This window comes from Camarhynchus parvulus, chromosome 3 (genome assembly GCF_901933205.1).
Source record: "Camarhynchus parvulus chromosome 3, STF_HiC, whole genome shotgun sequence".
NCBI classification, from domain to species: domain Eukaryota; kingdom Metazoa; phylum Chordata; class Aves; order Passeriformes; family Thraupidae; genus Camarhynchus; species Camarhynchus parvulus.
The window spans coordinates 91448388-91469266 of NC_044573.1; the positions used below are offsets into that span (position 1 = coordinate 91448388).

Here is a 20879-nt window from a genome sequence, read left to right on the forward strand (position 1 = left end):
CATAGAAAGTTCTGACTCACTCAGCCAAGAAGGAAGTCTGGGAGAAAGGAGGGCAGACACCAGCCCAGAGAGGCTCATACTGCTCACAAGGCAGAACAGTGGGAGTGTAGCACCTCCCTGTCTCTGGTCGGACTTTTTTGCTTTGTTGTGCATTTTGGTTTTTTTAATCTGGATCCATTCACACCAGCAACTACAAAAGGGTTTTCCTTTAGATAACGTAGATGCCTCATCTAGTCCTGGATTTATATCTTCATCTTTCCTTTATGCTTGGCCTCTCTTATGGAAATTCTTCATTATTAGGCTATGATGTTCTAAGAGATGCTCAAGATGAAAATCAATTAACCCCTGTGATACCATATGTCAATATAGACTTCAAGTTATTATTATAATTGCAAAGTTGAGAGAAAGATACAATATTACAGTAAATACAATGAGTAAGCCTTCACTTGTAGTGACTCCTGTTTACTGGAATCAGACACAATGAATAAGCTTTTATGGAAAATGTGCTTGGATGTAGCTTTGGATGCACAACTCATGCATTGGCAATGTTTATGGATTGACTCATTACACAGCCAGTCTTTCTGCATATTCCTTTTGAAAACATACAGGTTTTCAGAAATAAACAAAAACAGATGTCCAACATGTAGGAAAGTTTATTTTTCAGTTGTCTTCCATAAAGCAGAATCTCCCTGAACTCAAAAAGATCCTTGGCCAGAGTTTCAATGGACAAGATTTAATACTCCAATATAGTGACAGACCACAAAGGGATCAGCAAATGCCCTGGGTCCTTGTTATTCAGCACTTATTCCAGATCCTGGGAGAACCCAAACTCCAGGACATGGAGGTCTTATGTTCAGAATTATGGGCAGAAGACTACCCAAATGATACCAGGTCCCTGTCTAAGGTGAAACCCAGAATTTGAAATGACCACTGTGAACTCCTTGAACTAGCATTTCCCCATGAAACCACCACTGGAAAGGTTCCAGCTATTGCCTTGAAACAGTGTGTAAGGACATGCATATAGCAAAGTGTGAGGCAAGGTGCTGTGGGAAGACTGAGCACACAGGGAACTCTGGAAAAGAAGGGCTAGCTAAACAAGTTTTGTAGGACCCACCCATGTACAAAAACCCACCTGTGTGCCAAAGTGGTTATTGAAACATCACGACCTGCACCGACCTAAGCTGCTGGCAGGAATTGCTGCTGGTGTTGTCAGCAGGCAGCGTGTGAAGTGGGACCTAGTGCCAACTAGGTCAGGCTGTGGCTACAAGCAGAGTCAAGAAAGCCACAGCATGGGTACAGAACCTAAAACTGGATCTGTGGGACCAAATCTCTGACAAGCAGATCTGAACCCTCCTTCTACCACTGCTGCAGTTGCTATTCTAGCTACTTGCTTTCTTGTAGCCTTGCTCCAAAGCTGACACCCAGGCAACAGCCTGCCATGATCCCAGCTTCCAGGTGCCCTTCTGAGGTACAGCTATGATCTCAGCAGGGAAGTTACAGCACAGCTACAAAACCTGCCTGACTCCTTGAGGCAGTGGCTTAGGTGGCAGGTGGGAAGCAAGATAAGGCAGCACAGCTCTGGCCAAGCTGCTGCTGGTACACAATGCCTGCTAAAACATTATTGCCTTCCATTGACACTGATGGAGCAAATACATTCGAATGCTGCTTGCAAAAGGTGCCACACTGACAGGCATGGAGATGGAAATCAAGTACCCAGGACCCAAAGAAACCCAAACAATTAAGGAATCTATTGTCACATGGGTCAGGGCACAAGGTAGTGTGATCTGCTAGACTTTTTTATCATGAATCCTTTGAGCAAGGTAAGCAATTTCATTTCTGGCAAAACAGCCCAGGCACTTAAAATCAGAGATATATATAGGGGGAATTCCCAAGCCAGAGATTACATCTCACCACTTACATACAGCACCAAGGATCATCCTGACCTCCTTGAATATATCCCATCTCTTTTTGAATACACTAGTATCTTTGGCTTCCACAATACTTCAGATGTACTTACATGTTGCATAGTAAACCCTAGGATCTTCCTTTCATCCATTTCTAACAGTCTGACTGATCATTCCATCAGCTCCTAGCCCTGCGCAATGCTGATTCCTCCCAGTGAGAGTTTCCTAAGGAAGTCATACAGCTTTTAGTCTTGTATGGAAGTCATTTCCATCTCCCTGAAGGCTTGCATTGTGTCTCTCCGTATTCTCTAGCTTTATTAAACCTTTTCAAGGACTGCAGACAGCATTTAAATCAAATATATTTACATAGCAGCATACCAATATTTTCTTGCGTTCTCATCCTTTCCCAATAATTAATATTCTAATTGGTTCCTTTGGTACAAGGTTTGGGCAGACATTTTCAGAAAACTATGCATAATGCAGAAGAACAATCCCCAAATACCACTCCAACAGCCCCTTGTGTTGTATGTATGTTAGGATACTTTTTTCCCATGTGAATTCCTTGTGTTCTGCCAACACAGGCTTTATTTACTATGAAGCTTTGAAGTTTGAAGCTTTGTCTGCTGTCCCAAAACCAATGCTTTGTGCATATTTGCATTGCTCAGCATCCATCACCACAGTAGGAAGTGTCTTTACCTTTGCAGTGCTGGACGTCTGCTAAATCCAAAGCCCAGACTCAGGTACCCAAGACCTGAAGATTCAGAACTTCTCATTACTGAGGTACCTTCCTGCAATGTTGGTGCTTCCTGCTGGATGGCTCAGGAGTCCCTCCAGCACACAGCAGCTGCTGCAGAGCCCAGCATTTCCCCATCAGTGTGGAGGGGACTTCACTGCCTTCTGCTGCACAGAACTATGTGTCCCATTGCATGAACATCCAAACACATGTTTTATGCCTGATAAGAGTATTTCAAAGTACAATGCCACTCTGCAATAGAAGTGAAGAGCTTTATGCCCCAATGAGTCACTGAACACAAGCAGCACTGTACAGATGCATGGTACTGAACAGCTTTCTAACAAACTCAAAGCAAACAAGACAAGGAATGTAAAGAGCTAAGACTCACAGAAATATTTTAGCCATTACTTGGCAGCACTAGGCTAACAGAATCATTTGGGACCTCTAAGCTTTTGTCTATTCAAGGCTACAAAGGAAGTAAGTGCAAATCCAATTCATGTTTCCTTAAATATAGCTACTTAAAAGCCAATTAAAAATACAAATAACAGTGACATAAAATAGGGGAAAAGCAAAAGACACAGAGCATGTTACAAAGAGGAATGCAAAGCATGCCTGCACTTACCACATAACATACACATTAAGTGGGTACAGAGACAAGCCAGAGAGCCTTACAATATATAAGGGTTAAAATCAATGGACAGATATTTTTTAAACCTGACCGGTTCCTTGCATTTATTCAGTGTTCAGAACAGTGGTACCACTATTCCACGTCAAATTAGTCATATCTTTCATTGCAAAATCTGCCTCGATTTTGGCAATTCATCTGATTAGAGCCAGAATCTTCAAATTGCATCATTGTTTAGCCGTGAATATTCTACCTGCCAAGAGAAGGAATTGAGGTGAGGAGTCAGATTTTTATCTCAGGTTTCATTTCAGCAACTCCCATGAAAGCATATGGACAGGCTGTATAAAGACTTTTTGTGTGCCCACACAGGTGTACACCTCTATATCCTACAAGTAAATCATGCTGTAGTGCCTGCTCCATTCTTTATAGCCTTTATCTCACAAGATTTATCTCCTAATTACTTTATGTGAAGCAGTAAGCAAACAAGGGCACACTGACAAGCCTTGTGCTCCAGGCAGGTGGGACACATAACCAAGTTAGAAGATATATATACATCAAGCAGGAAGGGAATACTCCCATATTAGCAGTTTACCCTTAGCTGAAACAGGACATGCCTTAGCAATAAAAGTGTTAAAATAAAAAATGGTATTTGTTTTATTTGTTGCCGCTGAGAGCTCCGTTTTGTGTGAGCAGCAAGGCAATAAGAGAGTAAACAACTGGAAGAGAGAAGCAAGGAGTTGTTTTAACTGGCACCTGCAAGGATTAGCCAGAGATCCCTGCTGAGGAGTTCAGGGAGCAAGCTAGACTTCACAACAGGGCTAGAACTCAAATTTGTTCAACTGTTGAATTTTTAACATGATATTTACCACCACTCTCAGAATTAGTTAAAACTGTTGAGCATGCAACCATTATTAGGTACTTAAAGGAGGAACAGAATTCACAGGAGGGACCAAAATAGTGACAATTTGACAACTTACCTTCTGACTAACTCACACCCTCTGCTCTGTACTCTGCTGTTAGGGATTTTACCATTTCCCTCCTGCACAGCTACATGGACAGCAGTAGCACCTTAAGAGTGCCTTCCACAAGACTAGATGAGAAGCAGGAGTTTGAGTCCTCCAGCATCATGGTGATGGATTGGTGAATAGATTTTTCTTATTCCTTGGTCAAGTGTCCTTAGAGCAGAGGTATATGCAAGTAAATAGCCTCCTTTTCTTGTACTTGTCAAGGACTCAATTCTAGGTATTGCCACAAGAAGAATGATTGCATGAGCAGAGCCTTCAAAACTTAAAACTTTATTTAGTGTTTGAATTCCAAGTAACCTTACAGAGCAGAGTTCAGGCAGAGTCATAGAATCATGGAATCAAAAAATGTCCTGAGGTGGAAGGAACCTACAAGGAACATCAAGTCCAGCTCCTGGCCCTACACAGAACACCCCAAGAGTTACACCAGGTGCCTGAAAAGTTGTTGCCCAAACACTTCTTGAACTCTGTCAGGCTTGGTGCTATGACCACTTCCCTGGGGAGCCTGTTCCAGCGCCCGACCACCCTCTGGGTGAAGAACCTTTTTCTGGTATTCAGCCTAAACCTCCCCTGACACAGCTTCCTGCCATTTCCTCAGCTCCCACCACCACAGAGGAGAGGTCAGTTCCTGCCCCTCCACTTACCCTCATGAGGAATCTGGAGACTGAGTCATAAATGAAAAGGGAAGTAACCCTTCTGCAGTTACATTTCTTTTTTAGTGCCAGTTGCTGAGCAGAACTTTTGGACCACAGTTTTAGATTTACAAGCTGTAAGTTCCCAAACCCATTTTTCCAACAAGAATTACAACAGGGAACTTAGTGAAGTGTTCTCATTTACCTTTGTGCCCTTCACATAGCTACGGAATCTCATTATTAGCTGATATGGTATTATACTGTACATTTATCTCTTTACAGACATACTCTGCTTTACCAGTCATCTTCTCTCTCCATTATGTACAATGTCCTGAAATGCAGCCATGAGGGTGACAGTAATGCAGGATGGAAACTTTGTAACCTTGAAAAAGCTTCTAGCAGTTACCTGTTACCCAACATTTAAGATTGTTATTTCTTGTCCTTTAAAGCTAATCACACATTTCTGTAATTCACTTATGCTTTTAAGACTCTAGCAGAACCTGAGAAGGGAGATAGTAGTCTATAAGGCAGAAAAAAGCCTGGAATAGATTGAAGACTCATAAGTGGCAGCTACCAAGGTAGACAGATATCCTGCAGCATGTCATTGAAGTGGGGAAGGAGTATAAATCAAATGCCCATCTGCAACGGAAAAAAATTATTTTAAAGGGATGATTGATAACAACCCACTGCCTCTTATCAGCCCCAGGGCTCTTTCATAAGCTCCCTCTTATGCCAGTTATATTTCCTGTGGGTTCTTCAACAGCCATGGAATAAGAGAAAGATTTGATATATCATACACTACAAAAGAAAAATAGCTGTAGCTATTGTAGCACTGCTGTGCAGTAGTGCAGCACTGCTTCTCAATATTCAACACAAACTAGGGAGGCAAAACAGCAAAAGATAACAACTGTAACATTAGAATAATTACAAATAATTTTTTCAAGCTCTGTAATCTAGACAAGGACTTGGGAAACTTTTCACTTTATGAAAAGACATTTCTGCAGATTTTCTTCACAGGTTTTTCTCTGAAGAGGCTGATACTTCTTCCTCCCTTCCAGAGAAAGCCAAAGTGTTTCAGTTCCCATACCTAAGCAGTCTCTCAAACTGTTTAGAATATGAAATGTGCAGAACAATAAGATTTTTTCTTCATTGTTATATAGATATTAAAATTTTCAAAGTTGAAGCCAAACTATAAGCAAAAGGTGGAGTACAATTAGCGCAAGTACTCCTTATGCCTGAATTACCTCTGAACTTCTGCAGCAGCAGCACTAAGTCTTTAAAAAAATAAGCAAAACCAATGCCTCTATGGAGAACAAGCCTTTTTCACTAGAAATATGGGACAACAACCCCCATCCTGACAGATGACTAATTGAGATTCCACACCCTGTTTCACACAATGACAACGAGACCAACACCTTAAGTTTATCATTCCAGGTTTACTCTTAGTCAGGAGATGTGCTGTTCTTTGTGTGCTCCAACACTGAAGTGGAGCACACATTCTCTGCCCCTGCTTCAGCCCTCCTGCTTATCAGGAGTAATTCCCACTCTGATCACTCTCCCTGTGTAATGTGGAGAATCACAGCAAATCCAAAACAAGGGAGGGCAGGTATCAACATCAACTCACACCAGAAATGTAATTCAGCTAAAACCTGACCAATCCAATACAATCATGTAAAATCCACTTCTCTTACATTCAGTGCATTTTAGAGAATGCTTAGTATTAATGCTTTTAAAAACCCAAATTAGTAATTTATTACCATTGTGAATCCTGAAGGATTTTCTATTTTGAAATTTGAAAAGCAGACTTAACTTGTAATAGCATTTTTAATACAACAAGAGCCATTTTATTCATACAAGTTCAACACAGTACTGATGATTCCATCACAACATTTAACCACAGGAACAGCTCAAAAACTGGGTGACATTTACATGCATCTACCAATATTGTAACTGGTGGTTTATACAGAATGCTCATTTCCAAGGTATTTGTTAGCAAAGGACAGAACAGCATAGCATTGTTCATGCCTTAGGAGATGTTTCAAAAGGTATTTCATGTTTTTCATGTACATCAACTGGCTTTTTTTGGGAACTTTTTTATATTAGTTTCTCATAAGATCTCATCTTAAAAGATTCTCCTACAAGTTTTTGTACTCCACAAACACTGTAGTGCTTTGTAAGTAACACAGACCATAATCACCAAGTAGCCATTGTCATTGCTCAACACAAGCAGCGTGCAAGGAGTGAAAGAGCCCACAGTAAAAAGCATTCAATTAAGCTCTTTTTAATGACCTGAAATCATTACCAAAAGAACACAATGTACATATAAAAATGCAAACTTTATGCTGAGTGTCCTTTTAAAAGCTAGCAGCACAAAATACTTTTTGAACAGACCAGACATCTGTTGCGTCCTGAACAGTAGTACATCATTTTGTTGTCCATGTTTTTTGACTCCCAGGTTTTGCAAATGCTGATACATCAAGAGTTTTACCACTGCTGCACTGTTCATATAAAGTCTGAAAGTTAACAAACACACAGGGTATTCAGGTGAACACAGCTGTACTGCAAATGGATTCAAACTATATAACAAGAATTATCCCTTGAAATAAATCATCACATACTGAAATATTCCATACTAAAATTGCTCTGTCAAATCAAAAAATAAAAACACACTTAAGACAGCTTAGTTGAACCAGCTGTAATGCAGTGCAGTGCCAAGGGGAAAATACATACGCTGACTTTGCAGTGTGGGCAAAGTTACAGAGTTTCACAAGTCAGGAGAGAACAAATGAGCTGGAGAGATCTAAAAATCAAGTTTACTCTTTTAAATGTCTCCACTATGGAAACCCCAGCATGGAAGGAGTTTCTTGTGTACTGGGGGCATGCAAGCTTTACATGAGATACTCAGATGCCCACAAAAAGCCACATCACCATTTTGTTAGAAGAATAACTACTTGTTCACCCTCATATTCAAAACAGATCAATTGCAACTAGAAGTGTAAGCATGAACTCCTTTAGATTTAATATACATTGAATTTGCTTTCCTCCCCATGAAAGCAGCTTTGCATTCTCTAGGTCTTATGTATACTTTACCACCATCACTTCTGAGACACAGGTAGAAAGAACGGAGTTGAAGATTTATCCAGCTTCTCTTTCAGGCAATAAACAGAGAGGCTGCAATACTTCAACACACAGGAACTAATTTACACTGCACTGCATTAACAGCTCAGCAACTTCCAGGAAGCAGGAACAGCTGCAGTCCAAAAGTGTGCACACTTAACAGATCAACTGAGATAATTTTTCCATAGTGAGGGTTCTTAAATTAGAAGACCCCTGCATAGGGGCTGCTTAAAAGCAAAGCACATCTACCAGGAGGTGGAAAGGAAAGAAAAAACTAAAAGTAAAGATTACTGGCACCATTTTCAACCTTTCCAGTTCAGAATAATGTAGAGAGATTCTGCATCCTTGCAAATAAAAGCACTAAGATATGCAATGTTTTCCCAGCTATGGCTGAAGATTTTATGTATGTATTGTTTCAGCTTTCACTACTAAACATTCTAACCTTGGTCTGCATGAACATGTACTACTACACAAAATAAAAAAGACAATTTACTTACCCTCGCAGCTCTAGAAATAGAATTGGGAGAATTCAAGCCAACAAGCTGCCCAAGGATACGTTTCATTTCCTCTGTTGTTCCTTTTGCATTTGGGACACCTGCAGGTAATTTATACTTATGATGAAATTGTATACATTATTAGTGTAAAAATTGCCAGAACAGTTTGCAAGAGGTTTAAGAATTAAAATACTGAAGTCTATTCTGAAGCATATGTAGGCACCAAACAAAACTGAGTCACATCAACATGCTCATAGTACTTCTAAGAGTAAAGTGGTTTTTAATGCATAGTTACAAATACTATTTAATAAAAATGTATTTTAAAATAAATGTACCTGTTTGACAATGACTTTGAATTTGAACATAGGGATGTACCAGCAACTCCGAAACAGAAATTCTCTCTTTAGGATTTCTTATTAAACAGCGCTGCAAATGAAGAAAGAGGAAGAATGTTTTGCCTATAAATTATTAATTGTTCGAGGAATTAAAAGTATTTACTTTGGTTATTGAAACAAAGGACGGACTTAGCTGGCATTGAGCTGAAAAGAGACTTTAATATGGAAACTACGCGAGTAGCTCTAGCTTAGTTCTTTTAGAATAAGGCCTGTTACTACAAGTAGCAGTGAGCATCTCTTTGTGGAAAAAGTCTTGCAAGCACAATTCATTCAGTTTTATAAAATATACTTTAAACAAAGAAATTACCATTACTTAAAACAAAAGGAACGGTTACCTTCAGCACATCTTGAAGATCCTTCTCAGCAATATCTGGGAACCCTATTTCATAGCTTGGATCAACAATAGCATGCATTTTATTGATGTGACTTGTTATATGCTGAAACGGAGTCCGTCCATATGTCATACAGTACAAAATGCAGCCCAGTGACCACACATCACTTTTGGGACTTATCTAATATTAAAAATAATAAAAAAAATTAGTCTCTACTTAAGGAGCTGGCCCTTCAGTCAATTTATCATGTATTTGTACACTTTTCATTGTATAAGAGATCTTTGTTACTATTACACAAAATCACCAAGGCAGCACGCCATTATCTACTAAGACAGTAATGTGGCTTCCTACACTAATATTCCATAAGAAAACTATTCTTCTAAACTATTTTTGAAAACCAACTTACTTGAAGAACCAACTTAAAAATAAAGTTAGTCCTTAACAAGTCAAACTGCAGGATTCTAATTTCAGATTTAAAAATAAATACAGCTAAAAGCATACTAAATTACTTAAATCCAGGAAATGGTGAGAGATCACTGCTATGTCTCCTAAGTGGAAAGCCACAATTCAGTTTGACACTCAGGCTGTTCCTTGCAGGACAACTTTGCACTTGTCCTGTTGAAGCTGAAGTACTTCAAGAGAAGCACAGAGTAGGGGAGAGGGGGGAAGTGGAGAAAGATGCATACAGAGAACCTGACTCCCAGCACAGTCGTTAGATTTCTGCTTAGATGAGCTGAAAAAATCTGCACTTTGCATGCAGTTTTAATTTAGACCTACAAAAGGTAAAAAAATTACCATCCTTAAAAAAAATCTACTTTTAAAATATTTTATTCTCCGTTTAGGAAGCCAAGATTGTATTTCATTACATAATAATACTTCCACTCAACTGTTAAAAAGTTAATCTTCATGTACATGCGAGTACATATGGATTTTAAATACTTTTGCACTAAACCATGTAACCCTCAGTTGAATTTTGACTGCCAATGTGAAAAATGCTTTCCCTTCAGTACTTTTCTCATCATTCATATTCCATTGCCCTGGTGATGTTGTAAAATTTTCTACAATATACAATACTCTGTAGCAGAGAAAAATTAATAGGATACACTGAATTCATATGTGGCCCTAAAATGCCCAAGCCTGTGCCTCTGTTTTACTTTCAATTTTCCTCAGCGATTGAGCACTTACATTTTTCTAAACACCATCTGCCAAATGCTTTTAGGTAGTTAGGGAGATTAAGCTTAACCTTCCAACTCTGCACACCATCATAGCACAATAAATTCTCTTATGTTCAAGTTTCAGTGGAAGATTTTGAAAAAAATCTGAAGATATATCATTGAATTTCTTCCTTCTTAACATGAAGGGAATAGGAGGAAAAAGATCATACTACCTTAGAACGAGGCTTGCCATTTTCTCCATAGGAAGACCTATCTTCTATTGCTTCAGGTGGCATATAATTCATTGTGCCAGCCTAGCCATAAAAATGAAAAAAATATTTTAAGTAAAGCATGCATTAAATTTAATTAATTTAATAAAACTTAGATTTGTGTCCCAAAACACTGAAAAGCATCTTAAAAGTTTGTTTCTATTAAGGTTGAATGCCATTATTATTTTCTTCATTAAAAACATGTAAAAAACAATATACATGAATATTCATGTACAAATATAAAACCATTCAGCATAAGATTTCAATAGTAATTAAGGTTATTACAATCAAAATTATCAGCAGGTACTATTGCATTTCACAGAAAAGTGGACATGAATTTTCCAGAAGTATTTCACCTGAGAATCTTTTATGATACTTGTCACATCTGGCTGCATTTGGTTTGCAATGCCAAAGTCAATTAGTTTTAACATTCCATCAACTATCAGAAAGTTTGCTGGTTTCAGATCACTGTGAATAATGCCTGTAAAAAAAGTGTTTAAAGTAAATCCAAATTACTACCATAAAAGGTTAGCATTACTCAATTCCCATAACCCTTGCACAGAGAGAAGATGCAGATTCGCTTTATTTGCATCTCTGCAGATTTCATAAAAGTGCTTCCATTTTGTCCTAAAGAGTTCTTAACTTGCATGAATTTACAGTTAGAATTACTACTTATTCAAACGTGCAGGTACCCCAGAACAGCCCCAAGCAATTTAAGTTACAGAGTTTGTCTCAGTTGGGGACAGCTCTGTGGGCACATGGCCACACTGGATTGCTGCTTTGAAGCAGTTCAGTGGCCTGTCCATGCTTGTAGCTCTCTTCAATTAGCTAAGCAGGTAGTTAAAATAAATAGTTATATTGCTTAGTCTGATTAAAGGTACCATTCACTGAGGAATATACACAACTCACTTCTCACAAACTCTACTTGCGCAATTTAAGATGCATTTTGGTTACTATCTACATAATCAACCAATCTTGATATTTTACAAAAATCTATGTCTTTTTTCAGAACATCACATGTATGTATGCCCACTGAATTTCAGAGGTTTTGCTGTTTGCTATATTATGGAATGCTCTAGTCCTGAAAAGAGATGATACTTTCTGCTACATGTACTACTCTTCACTTCATTATTATATAGGAAAAGATCCAAGTCTGCCTCTCCTTTATACTATACAGACAAACAGAATATAGATGCTATAGATGCATACGCAATTATATAGGTAAAGAGGAGAGGAAGGCCTGAAGAACTCTAGGAGAAAGCTTAAACACTTTGTCAAAGTAAAGATGGCAGAGCTGTCATTAATGTCAAAGCTAAGTATGGAGAGACTGAGTGGCTAAAATTTGAGTCTAACAGAACAAGTGGGAGTATACAAGGTAGTCTAAAACAGAAAATATTTTCTGGCTGTTGAAAGAAAGCAGATAGCATTACATAAACAGTGATATTTGTGAGATTCTTCTTGAGTTAGCCAAGTCTGTCTCTGTATCAAGATTTACCTTGGTTTTCTGCATCACTGTTTTTTTTTTAAATACAGTAAATACCCATCTTTGAAGATCACTAAGATTACACCAAGATTAAAAACAATACCACCTCCAAAATTAAAACAAGAGCCATATTATCTGCCATATATCCTATACAAATACCTAGAATTATTTAAGAATACCATATTCATGGATTGTGTGAACAGCTTCCAGCATATGTTTCCAATAGCTCTTTCGTTCCAGTGGATCCATCTTTTTTTTCTTTTTAAGCCAGCTATTGAGATCAATATTTCCACACTCCATTACCATGTAGATATGTTGATCAGTAATTTCACTAAAAATAAAACATGTATGTTAAAAGTGAAGGAAATATCTTTTTATAGAGAAATACTGATTAAATCAAGTTAGTATTTACTCACTAGCCATAAAGGCGGATGATCTTATCACTATGTTGCTGCAGTTTACTCAAATGAGCAATTTCATTCTTATAGCTCTCAACAGTCTGTTGATCAGCTTCCTCTAGGTTCACATATTTGACAGCATACAGCTGCTTCTTGTCATTCAATACTTGAAACACCTACGAAACAGTATCTGTTAATAACTTCATTCATCCCTAATTCCAATGTACCATGGACCTTCATCTCAACTCAGCCTGAATACCAAAATCTACCTTTTGAAAAGGAAGAAACAACACGAAGAAATTAATACAAGTCAGCATGAAAAAAATCAAAGACACCAGTTACAACAGAAACAACCCTCTATCAGAAACTATCTTGGTGCCACATTATATTTCACCGGGTGTAGTACATCATGAATCTGCAGTGTTCCTAAGATAAAGATTATGAAATAACACTCTCAGAGATAAAGGTTTGATCTGCTCTCACACATTCACTTTGTCACACCATGATCATTTGGAGGCTAGATCACATGGCACATTAGAAGAGGTTGAGAGCATGATGTCTCATTTAGTCTTAAGATGAGAAGGCCGCAGGAAATCCTATATGCAGTTTTCAACTATTTAAAGGGAAGGTATGACAGACTCCTCTTGAACCATCAAAGTATGAGATGCAACAGACATAGCTAAAACAAGGAAAATTACATGTTGATGTTTGGATTTTTTCACTGTCATACAGTCCAACAGGAAAACCGCTTGTCCAGATAGGCTATGAAATCTCCATCCTTGGCAATATTTAGACACAAACCCCATGCATACTCTGCTCTATTTTAGCCTTGTTTTAAGCAGACTATGAGAAAGTGACACACAGAAGTCCCTGCCATCCTACCTCATTCTATAACCATACACTGGCAACACAAAGAGCTCCTCTTTCTGGAGTTCCCTGTGACTGCAAGCTGGCTAATGTGCTGACAAGAAGGATGGGAGGGAAGGCCCAGGAAACTACAAACTTGTTAGCCTAACCTCAGTTGCTGCAAAAATTACAGAGACTATCCTACTGGGTACTACTGGAATGCAACAATCAGAGAGTCAACATGGATTCACAAAGAGAAAGACCTCTAAGTAATTAGTTAAATTAGCTATCCTTAGGACACATCCTCCTAGAAGCTCTGCTAAAACACATGGAGAGCAGGGAGGTGATTTGAAAGAGCCAGCACTGCTTCACCACATGCAAGTCTGTCTGACCAATCTAGTGATCTTCTGTGAGGGAGGGACTACATCAGTGGACAAAGGAAGAGATAGAGATGTCATCTATCTTGACTTTTGTAAGGCCTTTGACGTAGTCTCCCACAACATCCAGCTAAACTGCTTATGCTGTTAGGAAAGTAAGGAACTATAACAAACCCAAGAGATTTTGCCAGTATTGTTTCCCAAGCTCCCATGACCCCAGATTTCCATGTAAACAGCATCTCACTCACCACTTCAGACATAGCTACAACTCTACTTCTCACACAAGTTACAGAAGTAGTTAAGAGATGGTCTATCTCCTTCAGGCTCTCAATCAACTTTACAAGTCACCCATTGCCCAACAGTGTAATCACACTGCTCTAAACAACAGCCTCTCACATTAGGATGTACACAATGCAGCACATCTCTTTCAACAGAAGAGCTGATTCTACCAGGAATTTCAATGCTTACTCTACCAGAGAAATTATCTTCAAGAGCAAAAAGTCTAAGCATGGCACACCAGCAAAGTTCTAGATTCCCTGGGTCAAACATTGCATACATGTTAACACTAGGCACTCATTAGGTGACTTCAAAGTGTATTTACAATAGATTGTCCTACTGTGTAAATGAGTGACTGCCTAAAAGGATGAAGCAGCACCTTACCTTACTTGAGCCTCCACTCCCTATTTGCTTTAACACTGTATAAACTCTTCCATTGATGACAAGGCATTCATGTGAGGGTACAGAAGCTGGAACCTGTGTACACATAAAAAAGGTTAAGAAATAAATATTGGTACATGCAACAGAACTTGAGAGCTCTACTTTTTATTACATTAAAACGCTTTGTCTTCCTCTTTCTGAAGATGATAAAGTTGCTTAGAAACAGTAAAGAAACTTCAAATGAAAGCTAGATCCTCATACACTGATCATCATTTGGCATGTGACATCACTGCACTCACGTAAAGGTACCAATGCTCCTCACACTAGAAATCAAGGAAAATATCTGCTTTAATAAGGTTTCCCAGTCATTAGCGACACCTCCTTCTTTATATACAACATCAGAAATTACATTATCCAAGAGACTTTCAGTCTCAGCATGAAACTTAAGAGTTGTACTGAAACCATCTACCATTCTATTTGAAGCTAATTACTAGCTAAAAGACTGCAGTAGTGTGAAGTTGAAACATCGCCTGCATCGCCCATATCTGCTACACCAAGCCATAGAAAGGCCTCAAGTTTGATTTATTAATTTATCAATACTTATCATCTGGTAGGAAGCTTAAACCTATCCCCCAGTTTTATCTACAATTGGGAAGGCTCCTACCTGAATATGCAACACATCTAAGGTAACCCATTTTTACATTATGTCAGGCCACAACAAATGTATCAAAATTTGTGAAATCTAAAAGAAATGGAGGAGAAATGCAATCTTTTACCTCCTTCAAACTCATGACTTTCAACACACTGCTTCTTTTTAATGATACTGTACTGGGTAATACCACTGTAAAAGCACTGCAGAACAAAAATAGAAGCTCTAGTTCTTTTCTCTCTCATTAAGTAAGACCTGAAAAGGCTTAGATTGCAGACAAAGGCTCCAGCATTTTGACAAAATTGAACTGATTTTTCAACATCTGACTTAGGTCATCTAAATTCAGACATACACACGAAGAAAGTTATTTTACGAATACTAGACTACTTTCCATTACTCCTCCAGGAAGATGAACAGTAACTTCAGATGAAAAAAAAATATACACACATTTATTTTACCCAAAGTAGTTCCCAATGAAAATATGTGCTAAAATAACAGAAAATTGTTACCTGCAAGCCAACTTGATTTTGAAATGGAGTCACTGGAGTATGTGGTAAATAATAAGGGAACTGGCTGTAGGGAGTAGAAATTTGACATCCTGGTAGAAACTTGTCCTTTACAACTGGTGTGCTGAAACTAACAAAAAAATAAACAGTATCTGCATTAGTTGTATTTTCTTAAGATTATTTTAACAACAAAGTTGAAACCTTCAATGTTTCTTGAAAGTTAAACCCTAGTGACTAGCAAGAGCTCAAGCCTCCACTTCATTCAGTAATTATCACTAAGACCACTTCAACATCTTCATTTAGAAGTCCTTTTAGAAATACACTGAAACTATAACATACTTAGCAAATATTTTTAAGAACACAAACTCACTATCTTCAGACAATAGCTGGCACTTCCCAGCAACTGAAAAGTGAAGGCAATGTAAAGCTAGAAGAGCTGACAAGACGGTTTGAGCCCATTACTCTTCTCTACCTTCTTGTTATTTATTCAAAAACTTTTTAGATTACCTATTTTTTAGAGTAAGCATATTAAGACAGACAACTTCAAAAACTCTCACGATTGCCTTGAGAGCTTTAGCTACACTCTGTATGAGCAGAAAGATCATTGATTTAAGAAAACTAAAGATGGTAAAATATCCTATGGTTTTTTTATTTGTTCTCCTGATGTGTCTACCATCTCTTTAGTAATATTTCTGAACATACTTAATTTTTCCCAAATTGTATTTACAGAAACTAATGTCAAGATCAGAACTGGAAAAAAATGTATATAACTAGGATTTATTTGGTAGAGTAAAATCACAGAAGTAAAAAAAAAATACAAAACCAGTCCAAATAGAGAAATAGAAACACTGAGCAATTCTGCATATTTAGCATGTACAAACTAAGTAAAGTGAATTTATTCAAGGACTTCCATGACGTTCCTTCATGAAATTATGTGGTTCATGCCCTAACTACAGTCTGAATTCTACAGCTACAGACACAGAGGTCCTACCAACAGGAACAGTACTTACTCAGCATACAACCTTGACCTATATGATTCATCCTAGAGACTTATGAAAACAAAAACTAATCATATAATTAGAAAGATTTGCCAACACAGGCATAGGGGTTTATGCCTTATTTAAGGTACCATGGATAAACAAATGCTATAATTTCCTAACAAGTGCTTAACTCTGCAAGCCTCTGGATTTATCAAAGTGCTTTTAAAAAACCTCAGACATTTGCATCATGGGAAATAAACTGATATATAGTTATCAATCTAAAAAGCCTCTCAGCCACATAATTTATCCAAAAGAAAGTGTCATGTAGCAGGGATCAGTGAAAAAGGTAAACGGTCTACTAGGGACTTATTGATTTGATGGTAAATATTCAAATGCTGAAAATTGCCCCAAAAGGCAAAGGTCCCTAAACACAATCTGAATCTCAAAGTCAGGCACTTCACAGAAGCACTTGGAATATTCGCTATCGAACAGAAAAATTTAACAAACCCTGTAAAAATCTGCTTAAACCTTTCCAGAGATCAACTACCACCTTATAGTAGGCTTACCAGGCCATATAATCATTAGATGTGGTGCTTGGTGTTCCATAAACATGTGATGGGTCACTTTTCTTAGAAACAGCATCTGATGGTGATGATCGTCTTGAAACAGGATGACCAGACTGTTCAATGTTCATTTGTTTTCCCTACAAAGGGCAAAGCAAGATATTATATCACACAAGGAGCCACAATTAGGAACACAGAAATAATTTCTTCAACATGAGAAGGCTGCTAGCACACATGTAACATATTTTTATTACTTTACCTCTCCATAGCAGCTTTTCTGTGACACCTCTTGAGCTGGCATTTTTTTTCTCGCATTAACACTGTTTAGTTTAATCTGCTCCAACTGCTTTCTATAGCTTCCACCAAAACTAGATTGTTGCTGTTGACTTTCCAGACTCCTGGGCACTGGTGCCTTCAGCTCCAGATGCTGAACTTTATTTTCTGTGGAAAAAAAAACCCAAACAAAAACCAGACTATTAAAATGATTCAGTATTCAACACTTGAAAAGTTACTACAATAATTTTACCTCATTTTCTAGATCAGACTAGAACACGGACAATTTACTGGAATTAGGCCTTAAAAGACATTAATGAAGTCCTCGGCCGTATGTTCAAGTCCGTGTAGTAAACTGTAGTGGCAACTTTCTTCAAAAAGTCTTAGGATAACACTGTAACAGTAACAGAGATGCAACTGTTTCCTACACCAACTCAGGCAATGAGAGTAGGTTCACAAATCATACTACAACATCCTGGGCTATTGAGCAGGTTTATTATAAAGCACTGAAGATAAGCTTACTACCATACTCCAAATTAGAAGTCTGCTGTCTGCAACAATAGGCAACCTATAATCCAAGTGCAGTGACTGAAGGCAGAGGCCTAAAGGGACTTGACACAGTCTCCTAGTTCCTTTTGCACAGGTAGTACAAGAGTGAAACGGTGGGATGTGACAGTGCAAGCTGCAAACAGCACAGCTTAAGAGTGCTCCTTCACAAGCCTAAAAAGTTTTCTTTTCAAATTACTAGAAAGCAACATCCCATGCTGAGCAGCCTTGTGCAAGTCAACTGCTGAAGGACTGAACTACCTCAACCAACATCTAACCTGGAAACATGAATGAAGCACAAACAGGGCAAGTATGACCTGAAACCAAACTGTTCCCAATGCAAGTCAGTGGGAAAAGCTCACTGAGGAGCTGAGGGAACACTGAAGTTTAAAAAAAAATACAGTTTTTCAATTGTAATGTTTCTTTCCTACAATACATATGTACTTATACAATCCTAAATCTAACTCTTGCAATATTAGACATTACTGTTCCTGTTTTCACCTAATTTTTTCAGCAGGATGAGAACACCACTTAGGGAACCAGCTTTCTGATGAAACATTGAAGTAGTTAGCAACTAACCATAGGAGGTTAATACATGTATTCCATGAAGTTGGTAAATAATTAATAGCAACCTTCTAGATTTTACTAGCCCTGAAATCCTTGCTATAAATCCAAGCTGGTTACAACATTTTCCAGAAAGACAACAGAATGTAATCTAATACCATCCCTATTTTTAGCTGACTTCATACAACAGTCAAAATCCATGCAATATCTAGTGAAGTATTTCTGAAATACAAAATTGTTTTTAAAAGAACTTGAAGAATTATTCTCCAAAGGCATGTACAAATAACGCAGTAAATTCCACTTTTTGGAAAACATTTTATTTAGCAACTTTAAAAAAATACAGAATAGCACATTTTCAATGCTCATTCTATTTCAAACTACTTAGACATGACATTAATAGTTACCTGCTCTTTTCAACACAAGACTTGCATCCACTTTGGTTTTGAGAGTTACAGTTGAATTGGTAGCTGTTTCTGAGCTGCCCTCATCCAACATCTGTAAAGCTGTTCTTTCTTGTAAGGACTAAAGAACATAAAAAGCATCTTAAAAAAAGAATCAAAGGAAACTCAGGAGTAGCATACAAAAGACATTTCCTTAAGGTGATTAAGTGGCAGGTGCACTGCAAAGCAAACTTGCCTCAGGGAACTGTGCAGGTTACACAGACAAGTATTACTGATGCTATTTTTAACTACATCAACATTCTGAATTTTCATAATCCAGTTTCTATAATAAAGGCCTAAGTGGTTTCTGTTCTGGAATTTTCTTTTAGCAGATGGGGACATGGGACGTGAAAATATACGATATAGTAATGCAAGACATGTGGTTTTTGATGAAAAAAATCTCTATCAAAAGCTGTAATTTATGGCTCCATAGAGCACTGAGTTGAATTGACTTCCTTAAATAGGGTCTTCCCATGGTAAACTTCATTACTTCAGCTGAAAGAGGTCCTATAGTCAAGTTGAAATCTGTTTATCTCCTCTTGATAAATCATATTCCAAACACCACTCCCATTGAACAGTACATCTGATAGGAGCAGAGAAAGCTCTTTTTTAATGCCCTATTATGCATAACAAATTTCAAGTTTAAAAGCCATAATGAATGTTTCTATCCACAAATGATTACTTAAAGGGAAATCTTACATTATTTCTTTCTTGAATTGAAAAAGCTGTTATCTTTTTTACTAATATCATAGGATAGCTAGAGTTCCTTCAAGTATTTAAAAAATATTTAAGTAACCTGCAAATCTCCCAGGTTGAACGAATTGCGCCCACAAGGTTTCGGTTCTGATGGTGGAAAAGGTGCAACGAAGGCTGTTTGTTTGGAGCTGGACATTTGCCTGTTGAAGTAACATTCTTAGTTACATCACATGCCACCACAGTGGGGCAACAGTCTTTTTTGTGAATGACATGAAAAAAGTAGTTGTGTGAAGACTTTTGGCTACAAGTTTCAAATATACAGAAAAGCAGGTCCACTCAGCAAAGTGAGGAACAATACAAAGAAGTCCTACAAAATGTGGATTTAAAAATATCTTGAGTTACAAGACTGTATTTTCTCTTATTTTAAAAACTGGACTACATAAACTTAAAAATATTTTGAACAAAATTTATTTCCACTTTAATTTCCATTTCTTTTGAGCTTACTGATTAGCCAGAACATGCTTTCTCTTCATATTCACATGCTTTCATACAAAGAATTTCCATAAGATTAGAAGCAGGTTACTGCACTACCTGTTGCAACTACAATGACTATTTGTTGCTATCCTTCAGGTCAAATTTGACATTGACATCTGACATTTCCACTACCCAATAAAAGTACCATTGAAAAGGAGTATTAAAGTCTGTTGTGCTGTAGGTAAATCCAATAACCATACCTCTCTGTAACACTAGCCGTGAGTGGAACATCTGAATCCTCCATGTCGTCACCATCATCAGATACTAGGGTAACAGGAATCCTCCCAAATGGGCAAATCTTAGAACAAATTCAAAGTCACCAGGTGTGTACAGCAAAATAAAGAGTTTAAGACTTTAAAGAAAATGTTACATGTTCTACCTGGTTAGATTTGTTTAGTGGTCTCAATGGATTGTGGTAATTAACTAGGGCACCCAGCTCCTGTGACTTCTCTTCCCTAAAGCAAAAACAAACTCAAACAAAAAAAACCCACAAAGCAAAACACACAACACTGTAGTGTATGTGCTTGCTTTTGGTTATAAGACATTAAATAAGAAATTAAGACATTACCTAAATAAAGATCTGTTAATAGTAGAAGAATTTTCATTAGAATCATTCTTTTTTAAGCTTCTGTGATTTCCACCTATATTCTGAAGTCCAGACTCCTGTGTACTTGATACTGTAGGGAAAAT

At 37.7% G+C, this 20879-nt stretch overlaps 1 protein-coding gene across 4 annotated transcripts in view; it reads right to left on the reverse strand.

The window, feature by feature from the left end:
• Nucleotides 1–6184: 6184 nt before the first annotated feature.
• TTK (TTK protein kinase) overlaps nt 6185–20879 on the reverse strand; it is a 29986-nt gene continuing 15291 nt past the window's right edge. For 3 of the 4 annotated variants that reach the window (XM_030945906.1, XM_030945903.1, XM_030945905.1), the window contains exons 7-23: nt 20758–20866; nt 20569–20644; nt 20390–20487; nt 19756–19855; nt 18924–19041; nt 17396–17577; nt 17140–17276; nt 15597–15723; nt 14442–14534; nt 12577–12734; nt 12340–12491; nt 11034–11158; nt 10642–10722; nt 9258–9434; nt 8863–8953; nt 8531–8628; nt 6186–7429 (exon numbers count right to left, since the gene is read on the reverse strand). In XM_030945906.1, coding sequence (XP_030801766.1) covers nt 7340–7429; nt 8531–8628; nt 8863–8953; nt 9258–9434; nt 10642–10722; nt 11034–11158; nt 12340–12491; nt 12577–12734; nt 14442–14534; nt 15597–15723; nt 17140–17276; nt 17396–17577; nt 18924–19041; nt 19756–19855; nt 20390–20487; nt 20569–20644; nt 20758–20866 — 2012 coding nt within the window. In that variant the 3' untranslated portion in view covers nt 6186–7339. Of the gene's footprint in view, nt 7430–8530; nt 8629–8862; nt 8954–9257; nt 9435–10641; nt 10723–11033; nt 11159–12339; nt 12492–12576; nt 12735–14441; nt 14535–15596; nt 15724–17139; nt 17277–17395; nt 17578–18923; nt 19042–19755; nt 19856–20389; nt 20488–20568; nt 20645–20757; nt 20867–20879 lie in introns of all 4 variants that reach the window. The other variant, XM_030945907.1, reaches the window with a different exon arrangement.